Here is a 26,786-nt window from a genome sequence, read left to right as displayed (position 1 = left end):
TTTAATTTTACTATTATAAATTCACATAATCATCCAAAATTGTTTATAAGTATCGACTAATTTTTTTTAAAACTCCAATTTAAAGGATAAAATGGTATTTTTTTGTAAAATCATCATCGCAGCCATGTAGATTTCGAAAAGTTATATTAAATAAAAAAAATACTAAAATCTAATCTCTAGATCAAAAATTATGGAATAACAAAGTTTTTACCTACAGCAGCGGTTATCTATAACCGTTGCCATAGATAATGCCTACTATAATGATTACAAATAACCACTATCGTAGATCTGACTTATGACAACAGTTACGAATAACTACTACTATAGATTCTATGACAGCGATTTTAGAAACCGTTGCGCTGCCATAGCCTCTTTTTGCAATAGTGTAAGTTACTAGTTAATCTCCTCAAGATATGTGTTGTTTGATGCTGTAGGGCTACATAAATACAAAGTAAAAAAGAAAAAAAAAAACTAATTCAATGAAAAATCGCTGGTGAGCTTTGGAATGGGCAAGCACAGTTCATCTTTTTTTTTTTTTTTTCCTCTCTTTTTTGGTATCATTGAACTGTTGGAAACAATATAATTATGCATATTGCATATAAAACAAGTTTAAATGTGTACAACTTCAGGCATCATTGTATCTAAAAAAGAAGCATATGTGCATAGGATCGGACATTGAAGACCGGCCCACATACCAATTCTTTGTTTGACCGCCATTTTATGTTTTTCTCTTTTTTTTTATGATTTTTTTTCATTTTATTTTATGTATAGTGTCCATGTACAGTTAACAATTTATATTGCATCCTTCTCCACAAGTAAGTTTGTCTTTGAACATAGTTAAACTTTGGTATACAATTATTTTTTTTAATATATACTATCAAAGGCACCAGAGACTTAAATATAAAATGGCCATCAAAATTAAGGAATGTGCATAGATTTTTCGGCTTAAATGTAGGATGACAACCAATTCAAAGTATACCTCAATTACCATAATGTGAAATGCTGGTTGAGCAAGGATTGAAAAAATAAAATGGCAGTCAAATAAAGGACTGGATAGATAAATCTCGATACGCACGGTCATCAAGCAACTAGAAAATTAAGATATCTTGGGGGAAAAGCTTTTCTACGTTTGAATTATCCCAATAGAGAACCTATTCATATGATGAAGGATTATGATCTTGTTATAAAGATTACAAAATCAATCATGTCTATTGCGAAACAAAGAGCAAGTAATTAATCACACTACTGCGATTGTCACTTTTTTCTTATATACATAGGATTGTGCAGCGCAGAGATAGAGTCCTAGTTGTATTGAACTGAGTCCAGCAAGGAGACAATAGAAGTAATCAAGATGCGCACGGTTCAAGTTACTGTCAGAGAACCAGCTCTCTCCTGTGCTACCTGTCACCTTGTCGATCACAGAGATAAGAAAACCACTAAGCAACTCACCAGTGCCAACGACGCTTGCATATAAAGCGAGCCCAAGGCTTCTCATTTCACCGGGTACTTGGTCATAGAAGAATTCTTGCAACCCAACAAACACAAAGACAAACGTAATCCCATCGAGAACATATGGAGGAAGCAACCACCACATGCTCATCGGAATGGCAACATCGGGCATGTCAACCAACCCAAAATCTCTAGCTGTTTCAAGCCTCTTCATCTCTATCAGAGCTGCTACCACCATTGTGATCACCGAGAGGAGCATTCCCGTGCCGATTCGTTGAAGCATGGTGATGCCCGTCAGCAGTCCTGTAAAATTTCTAGCTATTGGTACAATGACTCGATCATAGATTGGAATGAATGCGATGACGGTGATTTGGGTGAAGCTCAATAGTGCTGCTGGTGGCACTTGGAAGCTAGTCCCTATTCTCCTATCCAATGTACTGGCTTGCTTGGTAAATAGTGTCGGCGCCTGAGCAGTAACGATAGCAGAAGTTAAGCAGGTTGCCCATATAGGAAACAATTGGAGCAATCCTTTGGCTTCCTCTACTTGACCTACACCGTTTATGCTTTCATGTTGAGAATAATGAGAGTGCCTGTCAACAAGATTAGAAATTTTTCTTTGAGCATTACAGAGACGCTAGTGGGGTATAACAAGGAATTGATTTAATTATGGTATCGTGAAAACATTCACTATGGGCTGGCTTACTTGGTATGTTGAGATGCATGTGGAAGAAGTGCTTCTCCTTCTCCATTTTTTGATGTGGCGAATGATGTCCTCTGCCAACTGCTAATTAGTGTGACACATGCTTTCCGGATCTTAGCCAAGGGATTTTTGTCTTCTATTAGATGATAGCGATAAAATTTGGTTCCAAGCAAGAAAATGGTGAGAGATACGCCCATAAAGATCCATGGAATTCCAAATCCGAGGGTCCAACCGATATTGTCTTGTATATAGTTCAATGCTAGGTTAGTGACTAAGATTGTTGCGAACACTCCAAAATTCCACCAATTGAAGAAGGAGCTTCTGGCCTTGCATTCCTCCGGATTATTCTCATCGAATTGTTCGGCTCCGAATGCTTGAACACATGGTCTATGGCCACCTTGCGCAAATGCAAACAGATACAGGGAGAAGTAGAAGACTATTGCTTGGAATCGAAGCAGCTGGGGGCAAGCTGTAAGATCTGTGCTATCATTGCATTCAGAAGGATTGAGAGTCGGCAGCATGGAGGAGAGGGTCAGCATGCCTAGTCCCTGAATCTCTCTTTGTGAGTTAGTAGAAGTAGCAACTTGAACATCTCATAATTGTCATCCTGGATGCATATAAAAACTTTTCCTCTTCTTTAATAAAAGCTCCGGTGACCAATGCGGCTCACTGCCCATTAGTCTCCCTTATTCTCAGGAAAAAAAAAAAAGAAAAAAGGAAAAGAAAAATTCATAATTGAATCACTGAAGACATGCAATTTCATTATGACATATTTTACGTCATTTTTGAGCGTGACGGAAATGCTAGTCTCGCGTGAGAGCAATTTGATTCAGGTGCAACTAGGATTGGTGAAAAAGAAGAAGAAGAAGAAATGCTAGTAATTCCTGCGAGCGGCACTTGGCTGGCCTTGTATCTGACTTCGCTCTCCTTGGAAGAGATGGCTAGTGCTCTCCCAAGCGTAGGAAACTTGAAAACGATTTAGGATGACTGAGATTTAATTCACTGAGTGATGAGGTGAAATATGTGTGTGATTGAAGCTATATATGAGGTGACTGCTGGCTGAGATTAATCAACAAAGGGCCGGACCTAGGATGAGGCATCCGCAATTTACTCATTCAGGATCGTGTTCAGTGGGTGGGTTGGTGGAACAAGGTCGAATAAAATTTCATGATGACGTAGAAAAAAAAAAATTTTTTTTTTGTGAACAAATCAGTAAGAGAACCTACCCCACATTCCACCATTCATTGATAGATGCAGACCAACTAATAGAGCTTTGTCAAGACCTCAAATGACGGTTTACCTATGGTATTCCAACTAGCGAGAAATTAAGCCAAAACAAAGGGCGAGTCATCTTTAGATTCTCAGTAATTTTTAAAATAACCGGACAATTATTATTATTATTATTATTATTATTATTATTATTATTATTATTATTATTATGACTGTAAGACCATTAATCTATTTGCCCAAGTACTAGCATCTATGTAGGTTGGGCCCGCAAAATAATTGGGTGTCATCAATGCTGCAGGACGGCTCCCGCTTTATTCGCAAGATGAGCTCCTTTTCTTAGAGAGATTTATATGACCAGCAAAAATGGGTATAATGGACGAGAGATGATTGAATGATGAGTTAACAAACCAGAAAAAATGGAATTCTAAAAAATTTTTGTGTGCTCTAGTTGGAGCTGCAAAATATTTTCCATTATATAATAACACACACAGGATTGTTGGGGCTTGCTTATGTAAATAATTTCATTTTACAGTTGGATTTTAAACTGAAACTCTTAGCCGTAGATGTTTTTTTTTTTTTTTTTTTGAATAAAAGGATGAAAAAAAAAGAAACCACTATTCATTTTATTAGAAATAAAAAATGAATGTAAAAGGAAAAGAATATCTGTAGATGCATGTGTATTCTATGCTTATCGCATCATGTACATTATACTCACATCTATCACATAGTCTAGAAGTAGAAGTATTGCCAAAAGCTACCATCCACGAAGAAAAGAATGCAAGCTCCAATTCACGATCTTAATTAATATGCGTCAGGTGACATCGTCTATTTCCACCACCCTGGCATAATAATACTTTAAAGATGATATATATTTTAGTCACTTCAATTCTCGGGAGCCCACCACCCGCCCCCCCTTCCTTCTCTCTCTCTCTCAAAAACAAAAAAAAATAAGGGACTAAAGAACATATTAGGTATTGTCTGGTCATGTTGAGCTGGTCTTAAATTAGTCACTACCAGCCACTCACTGTCCATCACGTCGTTTACATACGGGTGCACGAAAATGAGGAAAAACAATATATATATATATATATATATATATATATATATATATATATATATATATATATATATATATATATATATATATATATATATATGAGATAATGATGATGGTAGTAGTAGTATTACCAGAAGGTAGAGGAGCGAGGAGAGTACGATGGTCCGATAACGTCCCAGATAGGAGTCGGCGATGAACGCCCCCACCAGCGGCAGGATGAACGACACCCCGGACCACACGTTCACCGCCGTCGCCGCCGCCGCCATCGACTCCCCGAGCGGTCCCGTCAGATAGCTGATCAGATTCGACGACACACCGAAGCGCGCCGACCTCTCCGCTATCTCCACCCCTGCAGTCATCCAACCGATCTGTGATCCCCTTCGAATCCACGGCTCCTGGCCGTCCAAGCAACAGGATGACTACCTACCCAATATGAAGAGGGCGGCGGTCCACCCGCCGGTGGTGGATCTGGAGATCGGACGGCCGGGATCGTCGGCTTTCATGGGACCGTCGTCGTTGCCGAGTGGCTCGATCTCCATCTCTTCCTCCATATGCACGGTTGCACGCATCCGCTGTGCCATGGCACGGAGCATGGGCTATAAAGTTTAGATAGCCGACAAGGACAAAATTAGTTTACCAAAAAAAAGAAAAAAGGAAATTACGAAAAAGGTCAATGCGAAGCGGTTGGATGACTACCACGTATATATCCTCTTCGATCATGGCCGTTCATTTATATGGGTCTTGTCCTCCTTGCGCTGCGCTTTAGTTGGTGGTGCAGTCGATGAATTTAAAAGCATTGTCTTCATTATCTACAGAATAAATAATAATAATAATAATAATAATAATAAAGCATTGTCTTCCTTCAAAAAGATTCCGAAAGCATTGTCGTGAACCGTGTGAGGCATGGTGGCATGGGAGAAAGCTCAAGCACCCGCACCTTGGTAGATACGTCAAATATGATTACTACACCCTTTCCACATGCTTAGGATAGCATCGATCATCTATATATGGGTCATGCTGATGCAAGAATAGTACTGAAGCATTCCGATTGGTAATATCATACCCCTAAGGAATCGACCAGACCTATTTTACGTGAGATTATTTTGGTGAAAGCATTAACATTAATCATTACCTTCATGGGGTTGAATCCTACGCTTCTTTTTCTTTTGCCTCCTTGACACTAACATGACTCAACCGAACCTCGAATAGTATGTGGACAAACTAAATTAGTGTAACTGTATAATATAAATAATACAGTATGGTTGGTTAATCGGTTTGTGTCAATGGGTGGTGTCAACTTCATACAGCTAAATTGGAACATGCCCTGATGACTTATCTACAAGGTTTGTTTGTAATACAGATATGTTCTATTCTTTATCTTTTTATCTTTTTTTTTTTCCAAACGGTGCATACGTGTACAGAGTATCTGAGTCTGGATGATGAATTTTGATCGTTAGAATAGATTTTGTTGGGAAATACCCACCGACCGACCGACCGATGGCCGAAGGAACCGACCGACCGACTTACGGTCGAAGGAACCGACCGACCGACTGCCGGAAGGACCGACCAACCGACTGCCGGAAGGACCGACCGACCGACTTACGATCGAAGGGACCGACCGACTGACTGCCGGAAGGACCGACCGACCGACCAACGGTCGAGCGGACCGACCGACCGACTGGCGGCCGGAGCGACCGACTGACGGACGCCATCACCGGCTAATTATCGGCTCACGACCGACTGAGGATGTGTCGGACGCACCTTTCCCGACCGACTGAACCCAGAGATCTGATGGCCGACTCACGTGAGAGTCGCCGACCATCGGAAAGGTCCGACGCCACTCAGCTGGCCACCGACTTAGGGTCGGTCGACTCCTCCAATCGCCGTACAGCCGCCAGACCTTGTCAGTTCTGACAGCAGCATGCGGCACGGCTATCTAGGGGCATTGTCCCGCCGAGGGCATTGTCAACCCTGGTGATTTGACAGCCACACGGCGACATGACACTTTCACGGCGACTCTGACAGTCTACAGTGAGTTGACAGTTCCTCACTTGTCTGCACCATTAATGACGGCGCCATACCGTGCTCCACTATATAAACCAGGGAGGGCAACAGTGCAAGGGATCCGCTCCATCTCCGTCCTCGCCTTTGAAACCACAGGCTTGCTCCTCCCTCTCCCTCTATCCCTCGATCGAGCTCTCTGTCTTCATCTCACTGTTGCCCAGCACCTCTCTGACTTGACCGTCGGAGGGTCCCCGCCGGATCCGCCTCTGGTCAGTGTGGACTTCTCGTTTTTGCAGGTGCCCGCTCCCCGACGATCGGACGACGAGGCGATTGGCCGCAACAGATTGGTGCGCCAGGTAGGAGGACACGATGACAAAGACAAGAGCTCAACGATCGAGGATCACCGGATCGGCCAGGCGCTCTTCCCGCCGGGAAGAGGCCTCCCCGTCACCGCCGGCGGCGGAGCCCAGCTCTCCGCGTCCCGCAGTGACCACAGAGGCACAGATCGCGGCCATCGTACGGCAGATGACCGTACTGACGGACGCAGTCAAGAGCCTCCAGCAACAACCGGCGACCCGTCCGATGCCCTCCAGGAGCAGCCGCCGACGACCGCGCCGATCCCCGTCGCCTCCGCGCGAGCGCCCTCAACAGCGCTCCCACGGAGAAGAGGAGGAGCGGCCCTGGCGTGACGACCGACGGTCCCGGCAGCCCTCCCTTTCCCCGCTGGAACGGGCAAGGAAGGAGAAACGACCGCGCACGCCGTCGGCCTCCCTCTCAGAATCTTCTGGAGACTCCACTCCCGGGGTCTCCCAACATCGACGAGCGGATGACTACGAGTGCCGGTTCGAGGAAATCGACCGCCGACTCGTCCAGTTGCAGATGGACGGCCAGAAGTCTTCGAACGACGTCGACTTCCAGACCGCCCAACCTCTCTCCCGACTGGTCCTCGACGAACCGATTCCCAGTCGGTTCAAAATGCCGCACGTGGAGCTATACGACGGCTCCACCGACCCAGTCGATCACCTCGAGAGCTATAAAGCTCTCATGACGATTCAAGGGGCAACTGACGCTCTTTTTTGCATCGGCTTCCCCGCTATGCTCCGCAAGCCTGCCAGGGCCTGGTACTCCGGTCTCCGATCGGGAAGTATCCACTCCTTCAGGCAGCTCGAGCACTCGTTCGTGGTCCATTTCAGCACCAGCTGAAAGCTGCCGCGAACGTCGGACAGCCTTTTCTCCCTCAAGCAGGGAGAAAATGAGACGCTCCGACACTTCGTGGCGCGATTCAACACGGCCACGCTCGAGGTCCGGGACCTCAACGAAGACATGGCTGTCTCAGCCATGAAGCGGGGCCTGAGGGCGTCCCGATTCACCTACTCTCTGGACAAGACCCTCCTCCGGACATACGCCGAGCTACTGGAGCGCGCGTACAAGTATATGCGCGCAGACGAAGGAGCGTCCGACCGACGCTTGGCCGAGCCCAGAGGCCCGAAAGATAAGCGGAGGAAAGGTCGGGAACCCGCCGAACCAAGCAGGCCCCCGACCGATAGTCGGGTCTCGCCACCCCGACGAATCCAAAAGTCACCCCGGCAGCAGACTCCGAGGCCGGCACGCCCCAGGTATGACTCCTACACTCCTCTCTCCGCTCCTCGTGCGCAGATCCTAATGGAGATCGAGGGGGAAGAATACCTGCGACGGTCTCCGCCTTTGAAGGCAAAAGGCCTCGACCGTCGGAAGTACTGCCGATTTCATCGAAGCCACGGCCACGACACCGAGCGGTGCATCCAGCTGAAGGATGAGATCGAAGCTCTCATCCGCCGGGGGTATCTCGGCAAATTTCGGAAGGGTCCGCCGACCCAACCAGTTGCCGATCGACGACCCCAGCCGACTGAAGAAGCGGCGAACAATCAGCCGACGGTCGGAGTCATCAACATGATCTCCAGGCGGCTGGGCCCGGGGACGTCTGCGGGAGGGGAGCCGACGAAAAGGCCGCGCCCGGACGACGCGATCACCTTCACAGAGGACGACGTTCGGGGCATCCAAACTCCCCACGACGATGCTGTTGTTGTGTCGGCGATAATAGCAAATTATGATGTAAAACGAATTTTTGTTGATAATGGAAGTTCGACAAATATTTTGTTTTACTCGACCTTCTCCCGAATGCAACTGTCAACTGACCGACTTAGGAGGGTCTCCATTCCCTTGATCGGCTTTGCCGGAGACGCCGTCACAACAGAGGGAGAAATCACCCTGCCCGTGACGGTCGGCACCGAACCACGGCAAAGCACGGTCCACCTAACTTTTGCGGTCGTCCAAGTTCCTTCGGCCTACAACGCCATACTTGGACGACCCGGACTGAACGCCCTCAAGGCAATCGTCTCGACGCACCATCTCCTCGTTCGGTTCCCGACCAAAAACGGAATCGGAGAGATGCGCGGGGATCAACAGCTCGTCCGACGATGCTTTCAGATCTCCGCTCAAAGCGACGAGTCGAGGGGTCCCCTGACAATCGACAAGCTGGACCAACGGGAGGAGGAAGAACGGGGTTCGCCGACCGAGCAGCTTGAGGCGATCCCGATAGGAGAAAATCCCGACAGGAAGGTTTGGGTCGGGTCCCAATTGCCCGACACCGAACGACGCCGACTGACGGAGCTGCTGACGGCCAATGCCGACATATTTGCTTGGTCGGCAGCAGATATGTCGGGCATCCCCCCAGAAACAATAACCCACCGACTCAACATCGACCCGACGATGAGGTCGGTGAGGCAAAAGAAAAGGTCCTTCGCTTCAGAGAGACAGAGGGCCATCGACGAAGAAGTGGACAAGCTACTCGAAGCGGGCTTCATCTGAGAATCCACGTATCCCGATTGGCTCGCCAATGTTGTCATGGTCAAAAAAGCCAACGGAAAGTGAAGGATCTGCATCGACTACACCGACCTCAACCGAGCCTGCCCAAAGGATAGCTTCCCGCTTCCCAAGATCGACCAGCTGGTGGACGCGACGTCCGGATTTCGACTGCTCAGCTTCATGGACGCCTTCGTCGGATACAACCAGATCCGAATGGCACCTGAAGACGAGGAGCACACCGCGTTCGTGACTCCCAAGGGCCTCTACTGCTACCGGGTGATGCCCTTCGGACTGAAGAACGCCGGCGCCACCTACTAGCGACTTGTCAATAAGGTCTTCAAAGATCAGATCGGGCGCAACATGGAGGTGTACGTGGACGACATGCTGGTGAAGAGTACACAGATCCCAGACCATGTTCAGGATCTCGAGGAGACCTTCCGCACCCTTCGATGACACCGAATGAAACTCAACCCGACCAAGTGTGCTTTTGGGGTGACCTCAGGAAAGTTCCTCGGATTCTTCATTTCTCAGAGAGGAATTGAGGCCAACCCTGAGAAGATAAAGGCAATCCTCGACATGCGTCATCCGAACACCAAGAAGGAGGTCCAACAGCTGAACGAAAAAATCATTGCTTTCAGCCGATTTATTTCTCGATCGGCCGAAAGGTGCCTCCCGTTTTTCAAAACTTTGCGCCACGCAAACGGATTTTCTTGGTCGGATGAGTGCCAACAGGCCTTCGAAGACCTGAAAAAGTCCTTGGCTTCCCCGCCGCTGCTCGTAAAGCCGCAGGTCGGGGAAACCTTGTATCTCTACTTGGCCACATCTTCTGAGGCGATCAGTTCGGTGCTCGTCCGAGAAAACGAGTGCCGAACCCATCAGCCCATCTACTACACCAGCAAGGTGCTCCACGACGCCGAAGCCAGGTACTCGGAGACGGAAAAGATGATTTTTGCCCTAACCGTCTCCGTGCAACGACTTCGTCCATACTTCCAGGCCCACGCCATAGTGGTGCTCACCAACCAGCCCCTGAGGGCGATATTGCACCGACCCGACACATCTGGACGACTCGCAAAGTGGGCGATGAAGCTCAGCGAGTTCGACATTCAGTACCGACCAAGGCCTGCCCTGAAAGCTCAGGTCTTGGCCGACTTCATCGCCGAATGCCCGACAAACGACCAAGGGTCGGGAGCTGAAGGCCCGGGACGAGATGCGGTCTCTGAGCCAGACCCGATCTCCACCTGGGTACTCCACATCGATGGAGCCTCAAACGCTCAGGGAAGCGGGGTCGGGCTCCTGCTCACAAATTCGGATGGGGTGATCACCGAGTACGCCCTCCGGTTCGACTTCAAGGCCTCCAACAATCAAGCCGAATACGAGGCTCTCCTCGCCGGCTTGAGGATGGTGAAAGAACTGGGCGTCGACAGCCTCCGGGCATTCTCCGACTCTCAGCTGATCGTGGGGCAGGTCAAGGGTGAATTCGAGGCACGAGATCCGACTATGGTCAAATACCTTCAGAAAGTGAAGGACCTCGTGGCACGCCTCAGGTATTTCGAAATTTTCCACATCCCTAGGTCGGAGAACGCCCGTGCCGACGCACTCTCCAGACTGACGACGTCGGCCTACGACTCTTTGGGTCGAACGTTCGTGGAGAGCCTCGAGCAGCCGAGCATCGATCGGGTCGACGAGGTGCTACAGCTGACATCCGAACCAAGTTGGATGGACCCGATCGTCCGGTATCTGACCGACGGGATCCGCCCCGAAGATCCCACGGAAGCCAAGCGACTCCGATGGTCGGCCTCATAATATGTCATCATGGATAGCCGACTCTACAAGAGGTCATTTTCCCTTCCCCTACTTAGGTGTTTGGGACTGACCGACGCCGACTACGCTCTCCGAGAGGTTCACGAAGGAATTTGCGGGAATCACTTGGGGGGCAAGTCCCTGGCCTATAAGGTCTTGCGACAAGGTTATTACTGGCCTACCATGAAGAAGGATGCAGCCGAGTTGGTCCGGAGGTGCGAGCCGTGTCAAAAGTATGCCAACATTCAACACCAACCGGCCAGCCAAATTGCTCCTGTTGTCGTTCCATGGCCCTTCGCCCAGTGGGGGGTCGACATTCTCGGTCCTTTCCCGCCAGCGTCGGGTCAGAGGAAGTTCGTAGTCATCGCCATCGACTACTTCACCAAGTGGGTAGAGGCCGAACCATTGGCGCAGATCACCGAGCGGAAGATGGAGGACTTTATCCAGAAATCCGTCATCTTCAGGTTCGGATTGCCGCACACCATCATCACCGACAACGGACGGCAATTCGACAACCAGGACTTCAGAGACTTCTGCGCCAGGTTCCATATCAAGCACCGACTGACTTCCGTCGGGCACCCCCAGTTCAACGACGAGGTCGAGGTGACCAACCGAACCTTGCTCCACGGACTCAAGACCCGACTAAACGAAGCCAAAGGCCTCTGGGTCGACGAGCTAGGCTCCGTTCTGAGGGCTTACCGAACGACCCCCCGCGTTCCGACCGGGGAGTCGCCATTCAGTTTGGCCTATGGAATGGAGGCCATGATCCCGCTCGAGATTGGACTGCTATCTTCAAGGGTCGAGCGGTATCAAGAGCCGGACAACTCCGAGAGTCAGAGAGCCGACCTAGACCTCCTCCCCAAACTGCGGGACGAGGCCCAAATTCGCATGGCTTCGTACCGACAGAGGGTCGCTCGATATTACAACGCCAAGGTCAGACCGAAGCTCTTCAGGCCTGGCGACTTGGTCTTGAGGAAGGCAGAAGTATCGAAGCCCCTGGACCAAGGGAAGTTGGCTCCAAATTGGGAAGGGCCCTACAAGGTAGCAGACACTTATGGTCCGAGAGCCTACCGACTGGAGACCCTTGAGGGGAAACCCATTCTCCGAACTTGGAACGCCGACAACTTGAAGCTGTATTACCAATGAACTTTGTAATTCGATAGTCGGAATACAAATTCAATTTGAAAATTTGGAGTTTTAACTCTTCGACTAATGATCGGTGCTCATCAAGGTCAAGCCCCGACACGCCAATGTGGACTTAGTGTCCGCCTGGAACCGACGGCCTTATCGTCGGTGATCCATCGGACTCTTGTGAGGACCGACTCATCTACACGGGCGGGAGTTGACACTCCTTCGACGATCGACGATACATCGAACCCTTACAAGGACCGATGCACCCTTATGGACAGGAGTTAACACTCCTTCTACGATCGAATTTTCGGGCCAAACCATCAGCTAGCAAGCCGATCGGGCCCCGACCAGAGAGAGGCGAAAAGCCTACGCGACTGACGTCGCGACTTCCGACCAGGCTACGGCCAGTCGAAGGATATTCGGCTTACCACCGACTATCGCACAACGCGACCTTAGTCGCATCCACGACTTGCCGACCGACCCACGACCGGCCGGACGATATTCGGCCTACCACCGTATATCGAAAGATACAGAATGAATACCCAATGCAAGAGCATGGGGATCCGACTTATTGTCGTTCCCCCGACACTGCGCCGGACGACATTCGACTGGACGCGTCCGTGGAAGCCCGACTACCGGACCTTTTCCAGGTTCGGTTGGCTCCCGACTCAACAAGACGCGCCCGACTGACGAGCTCGACTATCAGAAGCCGATCCAAAGTCGGGACTTACCCCATCTTGGTAGCGGCACGAGTTGCCGAACGTCCTACCGACTTATGTGAGTTAGCGACTTACACAAGTTAGTGGCTCACTAAGGCATTCAACTATACATTTGGAAGAAGGAGACGAAGGGAAAGCAGAAGAAATTTCATTCAAAATTTTCATTCAAAGTGTACAAAGTCGGGTCGAAGCCCGATTACATGTATTTCAAAAAAAAAAAAAAAAAACAGAAAAGGCAAAAGAAAGTCGGTAGGGCCCGATCACCCATCTGAGTCGATCTCCTCGACCGACGGAAGATCGGGGATGACTGGTGTGTCGGCCATGATCGGAGCTGGGTCGACGGCTGGAGCTGGTCCTTCGGTCGGCGGTGGACTGGCAGTCGGCGCCGCTTCCTCCGGGACGGCTCCCTCCACAGCGACGACGCCTCCCAACGGCTGGTCGGCCATCTCCTCGGTGGCTTCCTCCTCGGCCCCCGGTGGGACGACGCTGCTAAGGTCGAGCCCCGGATACAAGGCCCGGACTGCCTCCCGACCGTTCTCGTACCCCACCTGGTACGAGGCGAAACCTGACTCGAGCATCTCCTCCCGATATTGGTCGGAGGCCCGGAAGTCTTCCACCGCCCGGTCGGCCGACTCCTTCGCCGACTTTGCCTCTTCCTCCGCCCGACCGAGCGACTCCTTCGCCGACTCTGCCTCCACCTTTGCTATGTCGGCGTCGGCCTGGGCGATCGAAAGCTCCTCCTCAGCCTTGGTGAGCTTCTCCAGGCTCACCCGGAGCTGCTCGCGCTCGCCTTGGAGTTCAGCGGCAACGCCGTCCCGTTCGTGCCGAAGACGACGCACGACCCGACCCTTATGTCTGGCCTCCTTCTTGGCCGACCTAAGCTCGGACCCGAGCCGGGAGACCTCGTCTACTAACTTGGCCTCCCGGTCGGTCGACTGCTGAAGATGGTCGACCCCAAGAAGACGGAGAAGAAACAAAGAAGAATTGGTTCTTCCACCCATGGATGGACGATGGAAGACCGGTGATAAAGGAAAGGCCCTTCCGGGGGTTGAAGAGCCACCACCCTCGGGCTTTAGGGTGGGGTCGGAGCACAAAGAAGGCCCGGAAGAGAGAAATGCGAGGGTTGGTCGGCAAGAGCTGACACAACAACGCAAAACTAATTATGAGACGGACAGAGTTCGGCGCTAGCTGCGCCGGACAGAGTCCGTAATAGTTCAGAAGATTCCGGACGAACTCCGAAATCGAGAGTCGAAGACCCGCGCGAAGGTCCTCGACATACAGCGCCAGCTGACCAGGCGGAGGGCTGTTGACCCGACCGCCGGCCCCTGGGGCGGACAGTTGAAACTGCTCCGGGATGCAATATTGCTCCCGAAGCCGATCAACATTCGGCCCCGAAAGCGAGGAAATCTCATCTTCCGAAGTCGACCGGGAGTCGTCAGTCGGGTTCCCCGACCGAGCTCCCTGAGTCGGATTCCTGGCCATTGCACCGGAACCGAATGAGAAAGAAACAGAGAAGAAGAAGAAGATGAGGAGGACGAAGAGGAGACCACGAACCGGAGAAACTCCTCTGGAAGCGAGAAAGCTCTGCCCGCGACGACTGAGAAACCGCCCGGACAGAGTTTCGGCAGCAAAATGGCAATGGTGGGGTCTTGGGTCTGAGAGGTCCTATATATATAGGCCCGCCCGACGGCCAAGATGACTCCGCACCGACCGAAGCTCCGTGGATGCTCGACACGTGGCGGCCTCCGGGTGGCCTGAGAATTCGGCGCGCCCCGTCCCGGGATGGCCGCACCGCCCATATTAAATGTGGGGGGCGCCGGCCAACCACCTTCGACACGCGGCACGCGGGGATGCGGTTCCGCATTTATGCACCCGCATCGATTCGCGTTCCCGATGGGACGCATGACAGCGCCCCGCGCTCCCACGATCGGCGCCGGATATCCGGTCGTCTGACACCGTATCGTCCGGCGCCCGATCTCTTGACACCGACGTAACGTCTGACGACGACAAGATGCGATGTCTGATATCTGACGTCGACGTGACATCTGACACCGACTAGACGCCCAAACCGCTTGGCATTTATGAGATGCCTGACATCGGATCAGCCGGCGGTACGGTCGGATCTGTGCATGCGACAAATCCACTCCTAGTCACCCAGGATTGCTGCCCGAATAAAAGCATCCGACAGCTCACCATCCGACTCAGGAGTGGAGGGGGGCAACTGTTGGGGAATACCCACCGACCGACCGACCGATGGCCGGAGGAACCGACCGACCGACTTACGGTCGAAGGGATCGACCGACCGACTGCCGGAAGGACCAACCGACCGACTGCCGGAAGGACCGACCGACCGACTTACGATCGAAGGGACCGACCGACTGACTGCTGGAAGGACCGACCGACCGACCAACGATCGGGCGGACCGACCGACCGACTGGCGGCCGGAGCGACCGACTGACGGACGCCATCACCGGCTAATTATCGGCTCACGACCGACTGAGGATGTGTCGGACGCACCTTTCCCGACCGACTGAACCCAGAGGTCTGATGGCCGACTCACGTGAGAGTCGCCGACCATCGGAAAGGCCCGACGCCACTCAGCTGGCCACCGACTTAGGGTCGGTCGACTCCTCCAATCGCCGTACAGCCGCCAGACCTTGTCAGTTCTGACAGCAGCATGCGGCACGGCTATCTAGGGGCATTGTCCCGTCGAGGGCATTGTCAACCCTGGTGATTTGACAGCCACACGGCGACATGACACTTTCACGGCGACTCTGACAGTCTACAGTGAGTTGACAGTTCCTCACTTGTCTGCGCCATTAATGACGGTGCCATACCGTGCTCCACTATATAAATCAGGAAGGGCAACAGTGCAAGGGATCCGCTCCATCTCCGTCCTCGCCTTTGAAACTACAGGCTTGCTCCTCTTTCTCTCTCGATCGAGCTTTCTGTCTTCATCTCACTGTTGTCCAGTCATCTCTCTGATTTGATCGTCGGAAGGTCCCCTCAGAACCATCTTCGATCAGTGTGAACTTTTTATTTTTGTAAGTGTCCGTTCCTCGGTGATTGGACGATGAGATGATTGATCGTAACAGATTTCTTTCGAGAAAATGGCTACTCAACTCCACGAGGATAGCTTGTTTCAGAGTACCAATAGGTTGTCATTTTTCTAATTCCTACTGATAAAAGGACATGGTGTCCTTTCTCTTTGCTTAAGAGTTCGATGTACTCCAATTATGGAAGTTAGTGCTTTTTATATTATAAAATGGGAATTATTGTTTGTGGTGTGTGGAATAGCGAGTTGTCAAAAGTTTATTCCATGAGAGCGAGCGGTGCGAAAAAGTTTTCCTCATCACCTGAGCGGGTGGGAGAAAAAGGAAAAGAGCGAAGGAGAGGAAGAGGAAGAGGAAGAGCTGTTGGGGGAGTGTAAGAGTTAGTAAACTGAGCTAAAAAAAAAGTAATATTTTTTTATGGTTGCTGTTTGGTGTTTTATGTTGGATGCATTTCATGGGATTACATGGCCCTTGATTTTCTTATTACGAAAGGACCAGCGGTGATGTTAAGATTTTGAGAAATTTTTTATGCACCGCGGCCAATGAAAAAAATTAATATAATTTTTTTATAAAAAATTAATATATATATATATATATATTCATAAAAATATAAATCTCTCCAAATTTACAATTTTTTCATCTTTCAATTTAAATAAAATTAAAAAAATTAATAATTAAAATTTTTTATAATTTTTTTTTATTTTTTTAATAATAAAAAATAAAATTAATATTATATTTTAATCTTAAGATTTATTTCAAACATCTCACCTAAACTTTCCATCTGATTGAGACTTTCGTAAATAAAAAAATTAATAAATAATTTTTTTTTAATTTTTTTAAATTTGTTAGGTTCCTTTCACAGATATAATAATAAAAGAAGCTTATGATATTTTTTTTACTTCTTATCAAAAAAATATATATTTTTTTTAAATCTTCAATTAATATATATATATATATATATATATTAATTTTTTGGATTCCTGAGGCGTTAATTTATTCAAGATAAGTCGAGGATGAAACCACCCGTTTATTTATTTAAAACAGGAATGTGCAGTGAGAGAGAAAGAGGGCCTGTGCAACTGTTTTTTTCCTTGGACTGCGGTGCGGATGAGTGGTGCTGTCGCCTCTGTATAGTGTATGATTCCAAAACATCCACTGTTTATGGGCCCCGCTGATGTGAGAATATTGGAAGTATTTGGATTGGTGATATTATACCCATAAAGATTCGACCAGGCCTATTATTTTATATGAAATTATATTGGTGAAAGCATCACACCTTGGTGGACTTGAATTTTCCTCTACTTTTTCTTTTTACTTCTTGACATTAATGTGACTCCGCCCAACCCCAAATGGTATATGGAAAAATTATCGTTCATAGTATAACTGTGTAGTATAAATAATATAATATAATTAATTAGACGGTTTGTGTCAATGGGTGGTGTCAACTTTAGACAGCTAAATTGCGACATACTTGGATGGACTTAACTGTGTACCAGGTTCGATTGCAATACAGGCATACTCTTTTCTTTATTTTTTTCTCAAACGTTCTATACGTGTATGAGTATCCGAGTCTAGTTAATGATTTTGATTAATAGAATAGATTTCTTTTGACAAAATGGCTTCTCTTGCCACGTCATTGCCCAAAATTTGGATATCTCAACAAGAAGTTTGGAGCAACTCCTACTTGAGCATAGCATGTTTCAGACTACCAATAGGTTGTCACTTTTTCTAAATCCCACTTGTAGAGGGACATGGCGTTCTTCCTCTTTGATTCGTGTCCGACCATAATAAGGGGAAGAGAGAAGACAAGAGGAACAGAAAGGGAATGGAGTGGGTGGAGTGTAAGAGATGGTAAATCAAGTTGAAAAAAGGTATTTAATTTATTTTTTTATTGGTTGCTGTTTGGTGTTTTATGTTGGATGGATATTATGAGATTATTGGTCTTTTCCCTCAAAAAGAGATGATTTGGTCTTTGGTTTTTTTTATTATAAAAGGACTAGTAGTTATGATGCTAGGCTTTTTTTAATTAAATAAAAGAAGTTTTGTACGGCCAACTTCTTCCTGATGAAAGGCCTCTACAATGTCTATGTGCTATGCTTTTAATATTTGTGTGAGCAAATAATTAAATCAATATTGATCTCCAACAAGAAGGGATTTAAAAAGAAGAAGAAGGAGAAGAAGAAGAAAAAGAAGTTTTTTTTTTTCAGAATTTTAACCCAATTGACATTCTCTTTTAGTGACAGGCTTCTCCTATATTAGATTTTTTGACTAATTCCTTTTTGTATTGATCTTTTTTATATTTTCTCTGGTTACTTTCTTCTGACTAAGTATTAGTAAAGCTCTTTACTTTGTTTATAAATTACAGTCTCTTACTCTCCTTATGGATCTAACTCAGATTTTGGATGAACTGTTGTATCTTGATGTACCATGCTAGTTTTAGTTTCCACTATTTTTCTATTATTTTGTTCAGCTATTACTAGGATTGCAACAATTTTCATAACTCACTCTCCCATACTTTTACATGTGATAAATGTCCATGCCTATGTAATTCATGGATGAATTTTTTGCATGTAGTGACTACCTATGCATATATTGATTAAACAATCATAAAATAGGTTCAACTTATGATCTATGGCCTTGTTACAAAGCTCTGATAAACCATCCACCGAATAAAAGCCTTTGGCAGCAGATGATGAGAGAGGGGGCAATGCAGTAGAAGAAGGGTCTCCAAGGACTTGGGAAACAGCCGATCCGGCAAATCACCAAATTAATAGGATAAGATGGGTATGATTGAAAGTTCTCCATTATGATTAAATTCTTGCTCCCCTTCGAAGAACTCCTCAAACAATCGCTTTGTAGCTGCATATGGCCTTCTTTTTTTAATCAACCATGGATATCTTGGATAAGAAGGAAGTTTTCTATACCTAGATGTACTGACTAACTGATGGCTGCTTATTGTTGGGAGATTTGGAAGGAAAAAAATGACAGAATCTTCTTAAATAAATTTTCAAACGTCTTCTCTGTTTTACAAAAAATTTTATCACATTACTATCTATGAAAGAATCTATTTACTAAAGCTAATTTGATAGGACATGAAACCCTTTGAAATTCTTTAAAAATATTGCTATTCTCTACTATAGTCCCCAAGCTGTGAGTATCAGCTGAAGAGTGCCTATTAAAGTTATTACTGCAAGTGGCCTCTACTTCATCTTTTTTTCCAAATCCCTATGATGATCAATTATTGCTCTTATATTGATTTTGTTTTCCTATACTTTGTCTTACTCTATTCCCTTCTATGTAAATATTTTTAGGAATAAAAGCCGGATTATGGTGCACTCCCTCTTCCTTTTTTTTTACTCAAAAAAAAAAAAAAAAAAATTGCTCCAGAAACCAAACATCACGGAAGATTAAATTTAAAAAGCAAAAAATTGAAAACTTCATGCTTCAACGTGAGTGCATGCAAACAAGTATGTCACACCCTGACATAAAGTTCTAATATTTTCCACAATGCAGCAATCAGGGACTACGATTTGTGAGGCGGTCTACCAGTATGGTCTTTTTAGCCGAGTCTCATAGTAATTTCCTTTTTCTGGCATGTAAATTTCTCTACTTCCCTATTGCCTTTTTAAAACCTATTGGCAAACGCAACAAAGAATACATGATGTACCACATGACTCAAAATAGATGTGCATAGAAGAGAGGATTAATTTTATCACAGAAGTGCACCACAAACAGCAAAGCTTTAAGTCATGACAGTTCTTTTCCTCTTGTACACATAGGATCTTGCGAAGTAGAGGTAGATGATGAATTCTATAGCACTGATACCAGCAAGAAGCCAATAGAAGTAATCAAGATGCGCACGATTTAAGTTGTCAGAGAACCAGCTCTCCCCCCCTCTCTTTCTTGTCACTTTTTCTATCACCGAGACGAGAAAACCACTAGCAAAGTTACCAATTCCAAGGATGCTGAGGAAAAGAGCAAGCCCCAGGCTTCTCAATGTCTCGGGCACTTGATCATAGAAGAATTCTTGCAAACCGGCGAGCGTTAACATGGTTGTCATCCCATACATAACATATTCAGGAATCATCCATGAAATGCTCATAGGAATGGTAGCATTGGGCTGATCAACCAGCCCAAAATCTCTAGCAGTTTTGAGCCTCTTCATCTCTATCAGAGCTGCTGCCACTGTTGTAATCGTTGAAAGAGCCAAACCCGTGCCAATTCTTTGAAGCATTGTGATGCCTGATGTCTTTCCGGTAAATTTTCTGGCAATTGGTACAATGACACAATCATAGATCGGAACAAAGGCAACACTGGAGAGACCAATGAAGCCCTGCAGCGCTGCAGGTGGTACTTGGAAGCTTGTTCCTATGGTCCTATCCAAGGTGCTACCTTGCTTGGTAAAAAATGTGGACGACTGACAGAGAGCAACAGAATAAAATAAGCAGCTTGCCCAAATAGGGAACAACCGGAGCAAACCCTTCACCTCCTCCACTTGACTGTCCTCATCATTTACACTCTCTTCATTAGAACCATGAGAAAACCTATCAACAAGATCAGAACTTATGTGTTAGAATGAGCAAAATGCATCCAAGCTCAGCAAATTTATATTAATAGCTTAGGCTATAACATCTTAGGCCATGAGGTGGACATTTGATCAGATTCACTTGAAAAAAAAAGAATAATGAGTGCTTTTTTACTTGGATCGATGGGCTGCATGTGCAAGTAATGCCTCTCTTGCTTCATCTTTAGATGTATCAAGTGGAAGTGATTGCCGTCTGCCAATCAATGTGATGCAAGCTTCAAAGATTGCGGTGAAGGGACTTGTGTGTTCTAACTGATGGCGACGGTATGTTCTTGACCCTGTCAAGAAAATAACAAGAGCAAGCCCCATGGCAATGCCAGAAATTCCAAAGGCAAGGGCCCAACCAATGTTGTCTTGGACATAATTCAATATGAACATAGCAAAATTCGATCCACCACAAGTCGCAAAGTACCACCAATTGAAGAAGGAGCTTTTATCTTTGCATTCCTCAGGGTCATCCTCGTCGAATTGATCGGCTCCGAATGCCACTGCAGAAGGTGTCTGACCACCTTGTGCGAGTGCAACCACATAGAGGGAGAAGTAGAAGGCGAAGACATGGAACCGAGTTGGTGGGCAAGCTGTGGAATCCTTGGCGCCATCGCAATTGGGAGGGAAGAGATTTGGCAGCATGGAGGACAGCGTCAGCATGCTTAATCCCTGACTTCCACTCAATTTGAGTCAGTAAAACCAGTAGTCAATACTTAAACATGGGCATTGCAAATTTTTTTTCTTGTGATTCTCCTCAAGCACTTCTTTAGGTTGTTTTGGATAATGCTAACCTTGGCTTGCATAATTTAAACTTACAAAATTTGCTTTGAGTGGGCTAGTGGACGGTATACAACGCCTGTTTCATATAATTTACCAAAAATTGATTGCTGGCTTGTGGTTTAATTGCCATTTAACCATCAAAACTTGCTGTCAAAAGTATTATACTTGACCTACGGTCTTTATTGAACCGTCTAATTGAATAAGACACAAATACTTTAGCAAAAAAAAAAAAAAAAACTGAGAGAAAATAAATGAAAGAAGAAACAACGCAGAAGTAAGCAAAAAATGCACACAAGGACCAAAACTAATTTTTTGATGTTTAAGGGAACGTTTTGTGGATCGGTCGTTGGAATCAACTTGTTCTGATCCAAGGTTCTGGAACAACAGCCATGAAAATAATTTTTTTCAGGTAACAAATATTACAGAATGCAAGTAACCGACATCATTTGATTTTTCATTGTTTATCTATGAAAATGATACTTTTAAACTCAAATATATTTATCAATTAAAAATAATATTCTTATTCACCGAACAAAGATTTAATCAGGTAGCAATATCACTATTCAATGCTGCAAATATATAATGTAAGGTGATAAAATTCATCATTTTACGTTTCAATGAACTCAGCAAGCGAGAAACTTGTAAAGAAAAGTTGTTATCTCCACTATATATAATGGTCAATACCTCTCAACAAATTAAAAGGCCAGAGATCTGACCATTAAAATTCTCACATCAACCAGTAGGAAAATACGAGTGAGAGAGGAATTGAAACGAACCAGAAGGTAGAGGGTGGACGAAAGAATAATAGTCCGATACCGGCCGAGATACGAATCGGCGATGAACGCCCCGAGGAGTGGAAGCATCGACGCCACTCCCGACCATGTGTTCACTGCGGTAGCCGCCACCGCCGTCGACTGGCCGAGGGGCCCCGTCAGGTACGTGATCAAGTTGGAGGCTATGCCGGCGTTCGCCGACCTCTCCGCTATCTCCAACCCTGCATGCCCACCCAACGATCAGCGTTCTCACCGAATCAACCGCTGGTGATTATGGAACGTAGAGAGAAAAGCAAGAGATAGATATCGTAAAATATACCGATGACAAAGAAAGCAGCATTCCACCGGCCGGTGGCCGGCCTGGTCTTAGGCCGGCCGGCGTTAGGCCGGCCGGCGTCCATGTCTCTCTATATACGTATCTCTCTCCTCCTCTCCCTCCCTCTGTCCTGTCGTTCGAAAACTGAGAATGGTTACAGGACAAAAAGAAAACGAATATGAAACTGTTAAACAGTGCGCAAGATGATGCCGCGTAAGCGTGGCATTTTGAATCTTTTAGATCACAGCCGTTGGTTTTACGTTACCGTTGCCAGCATTTTTTCCGTAAGGCTTTTTTTACAGCGTTTCCAAATCCATGGCGGGGTCCATTGGATGACCCCGGGAGGACCGGGCTGCTCGCCCCGCGGATGCCGCCCAGGGGCGTTTGTTGATCCGATTGGGATCACCACGGTGACATAAAACCAGTGGTGATTCAAATTCTGGAGTGGTCTGATCCTAATCATCTAAGATCATTATATTATATTTGGTTGGGCATAATAAAGATCTCTAAATATATAAAAATAATTTATTTGATATATTATAGGAGTCCAAAATGATCAATCATATAATATCAAAAATATCTCCAATGTAGAGAAAAAAATGATAGAGAAGGGACGTAAGAAGAAATTAAAAACTCTCAGATTATCGTCATTAGGTTGAAGAAATAAAATCACCACTTCGAGTTATCCTCTCAATAGACAGGATTGAGGATTGGGGCAAAATAAATTTTAAAAAAATATCTAATAAATTTTTCTTTTTTCTAATTATCATGGCGAGAAAAGAAAGGAATTCGTCCTCTTATTCAATAGAAATGACGTATATTTTAATATAAAATCACCATGATGAAGTAATATTGGATATCCGTCCTCAAAAGCGTCACCACGTTAGATAGTGATTTGAGTGGGGATGATTCAAAACCACTAATATATGGGATCATTATGGTACAACTAAACATAATGATTTCATCATCTTGACCTATATCATCTTTGATCTTGGGTGAATCACTCCATACCAAATATCTCCGTAGAATGATTGCAGTCATGAGAAGAAGATGGATGGGGTTGGATGAATTGATGGTGAATGATATTCATGTATTATTTAGATAAAAAAAGAAAGATTATCCATCTATCTTGATCGATAAAATTTTATGCTCCTAAATTTAAGAAGATTCAAGAAAAAATGAATGGACCATGCCATAAGAGGTAGGTTTCTATATTAACAAAATTATTCCTCGTTCTTGAAAAAATTCTAACACTTATAAATCTTTTCATTCATTTTATTTATATATTTTTTTAATTTATCTATACTATTTACTCTATACTGTTAAATTTTATTAATAATTATTTTAATTTTAATATCTTATTGCCATGATTATAAGTAAATAATTAGAATTATCTATTATTTTTTATTTATATTCACTATTTTTAGTTAATTATTTATATAAAATTAATAAACTACTTAAATTAATTATAAATTACTTAGTTATATATACATAATTAGTATATATATATCAATTTATCCACATATAATCAACTTATAAATTATTTATTAAATTAAATTAAATATTTATATAAATTTTATATAATTATAAATTATAAAGATTATAAGTTCATATATTGTCGTATTTTTTTAGTATAAATAAGTGTTATAAATTGACAATGATAGTATTTTTTTATTAGTCTCTTTGGAGTTGGGGTGAAAGTGGTATAAATAATATCCATCCAATTTCGTTTTCATATCCTAATTAATCTAGATATGGATAAAAATTTATTAATGATCTAATTAATTTTCGTATCTGTAATTATATTCGTCCAAGAAAAATGAATATGGATATAGATAAACAAATATCCATTCCGTATCCGAATATCTGAATCTACCTATAATCTTATATAATTTTATATAGTATTTATTAATTTTTAAAAAATATATAACTATATAAATGTGCTATTAACTTGATTTATCATCTATTTAGTAATATCTTTAATTCTATAGTTATAAAATTTAATTATCCATCTTATATCTGTAATTATATCCATACTTTCAATATCCAAATTGTATCCATATCTATTAAAAATAAATATGGATGTAAATTTTTTCATCTAAATAATATCTGTATTCATATTTGTATTTATCAGATAAAACAAATATGGATATGGATACACTGGTATCCGATCCGATTTTGACCTTATTTTGGAAGCATCCAATAAAAAAATAGTATTTTTTATTAAAAATAATTTAATAAAATAATTATATAAATATCATCTATCTTTTTTTTTATTCTTTTTATATCAAATAGAGAAAAAAATCATTGACATATATCTTGTTGGAACAGGACTTAAAGAATTTTCGATGCGATTTAAAAAACTAAACAAAACTAATAAAATTTTATTCTAGAAAAATTATAAATGACTTACAGAATAACAAGAAATAAAAATAATCAAATTCGGAAGCATATTGGATACTGTCCTAAGGCATATTCCTATCTCTTATGCAGAAAATTTGAAAAAATCAATCCAAGATATAATCGAAATTCTCCGTCTGCGGGTACGGTCATGGAAGAGGTTGATGAAGATCTTTTCAGTATCCAAAAAAATAATCATAAAGATAAAAGATTTGAAGAGAAGAAGTTAGAAAGAAGAGAAGAAGAAGATTAGATGGGATGTATCAAATCAGATCTCAAGATGATCTTTTATTAGCCATCCAGTATAGCCATTTATGATCGATAGAGCTTTTATTAACCTATCAAGGTTTTTAATAAGAAATCCAATAGTTAAAAAATAAAAATAAGATTAAATGCATATGACCATTTAGGATTTTACTAACTCATTAAGGTATGTATTTAGAAGCCTAACAATCAGAAATTAAAAGCATGGTAATGAATATTTAAACGATAAAATTGAAAGATTGGGTTAAAATATTTGGAGGGGAGTTTTAGGAACATTTTGAATTTTTCTTTTGGATTCTCTCCAACATATCTTTCCATATTTCATCAAACATATAGGATGGATGGGCATTCTCTTCCTTATCCATTCTTTGTTTTTTATCCATTTTTCTTCCAATCCATTCTTTGTACCAAACAGAGGGTAAAAGCAATATTCTTGTTTTCTATAATGACAAGCAAATACTGGATGGGAGATCAATTTAATTTTTTCGTGTTAACATATATTTTTCTAAGATAAATCGCTCAAATTTTTCCCTTTATACTTTACTTTACTGGCACGACTTTTATCCACCCATATCAAACAAAGGAATAAATGTGGTACATTAATGTGCCAATAATCGAGAACAGAATCTAGGTTAGCTACCTGGAAAGGCAAGCTTTTATCTTTCGGTGGGCACTTGACTCCGGTCAATTCGGTGCTCACATGTATGCCTCCTCACTTCACAACAATTTTAAGCTCCTGGCTCGAGGTATTTAAAACATTGGGCAGCATATATGGCCCTCTCTTTTTTTTTTTGGCAAGGGTATATGGGCCTCTTCACGGACAGGTTCTTTTAGCTGTCACGAGCTATCTTGTATAGTTAATTGGAAGACTTGTATGCTTGCAGAAGGAAGAAGGCAAGCCAAGGATAAAAGATATTAGCCACTTCAATCCTCTTTGATTGCTAAATAGGCTTGACAGTTCCTCTCAAATAATACTAAAATTTGGAAGAAATAAGCACAATTTGCCTGTCCTTCAACCCATCCTAGGGATCTGTCCGAGATGTGCAGACCGATGATGGATAGAAGGATCGAGACTGACTGAATTTGGAGAGCGGCCGTCCACCCAGAGTGAGGCTCTTTCTCTGAAAGTTTATATTAGACCGGCTTCTGATGTGCATATTTCTCAGGAACAGAGGTATGGAGCTTCCGGCTGCATGTTCAATCTATAGGTTGGAAGATAAATAGTTGGAGCATGCCATTCTACATTGTTCAAGAGCGAGGTTGATTTGGAGGTGGGTGGACGGCCAGCATTGGGAGGCGAGCTGTTATCCTTGGTTCGAGTCTTTCCTGAACATGATCTGTCAGAGTATAACTGAGAAGACGATCTCTACTTGGAGGAGTTGGATGGCTTATATCGATTATCAGATCTGATTTTTCAAAAACAGCTCGGTCTTTGAAGGTGAGGTGGTGCTTGCTCATCGGATGCTAGAGAAAGCTATCTACTTGGCTACAGAGTATAGCCAGTTCAACGCTGCAGGCCCATCTCTTAATGCCCCCGATTCTTGGGACTCTCATACTGCTCTGACAACCTAGAGGATTATTTTTATTTCCCAGGAGCCCCCACCCTTAGAATTTGTCAAGATAAATTTTGATGGTAGTATCAGGGATGGTAGGGGCAGTGCGGGCTTTGTCATCCAGAGCCCAAATGTCAGGC

At 44.5% G+C, this 26,786-nt stretch overlaps 1 protein-coding gene across 1 annotated transcript; it reads right to left on the bottom strand.

Annotated features, from left to right (window-relative positions):
• Positions 1-1,119: 1,119 nt before the first annotated feature.
• On the bottom strand, positions 1,120-22,549 carry LOC105051911 (uncharacterized). Its single transcript, XM_010932554.4, has 8 exons — positions 22,433-22,549; positions 22,117-22,334; positions 20,688-21,229; positions 19,733-20,531; positions 4,864-5,032; positions 4,568-4,785; positions 2,153-2,697; positions 1,120-2,039 (listed from the first exon to the last, which is right to left on the bottom strand). Exons 1-8 carry the CDS (start codon positions 22,512-22,514, stop codon positions 1,238-1,240), a joined length of 3,375 nt encoding a protein of 1,124 aa, XP_010930856.3. The 5' UTR covers positions 22,515-22,549; the 3' UTR covers positions 1,120-1,237.
• Positions 22,550-26,786: the final 4,237 nt, after the last annotated feature.

This window comes from Elaeis guineensis, chromosome 9 (assembly GCF_000442705.2).
Source record: "Elaeis guineensis isolate ETL-2024a chromosome 9, EG11, whole genome shotgun sequence".
NCBI classification, from domain to species: domain Eukaryota; kingdom Viridiplantae; phylum Streptophyta; class Magnoliopsida; order Arecales; family Arecaceae; genus Elaeis; species Elaeis guineensis.
The sequence above is the reverse complement of the archived record's forward strand: the minus strand, read 5'-3'. Positions and strand labels throughout refer to the sequence as shown.

Excerpts from the sequence above, each read along its gene's own strand:
- LOC105051911 (XM_010932554.4), bottom strand. The coding sequence starts at position 22,514 with ATGGACGCCGGCCGGCCTAACGCCGGCCGGCCTAAGACCAGGCCGGCC. Across the intron at positions 21,230-22,116 it reads CGTCCACCCTCTACCTTCTG|GGATTAAGCATGCTGACGCT; the intron begins GTTCGTTTCAAT and ends AGTGGAAGTCAG. Across the intron at positions 2,040-2,152 it reads CATGCATCTCAACATACCAA|GCACTCTCATTATTCTCAAC; the intron begins GTAAGCCAGCCC and ends TCTTGTTGACAG.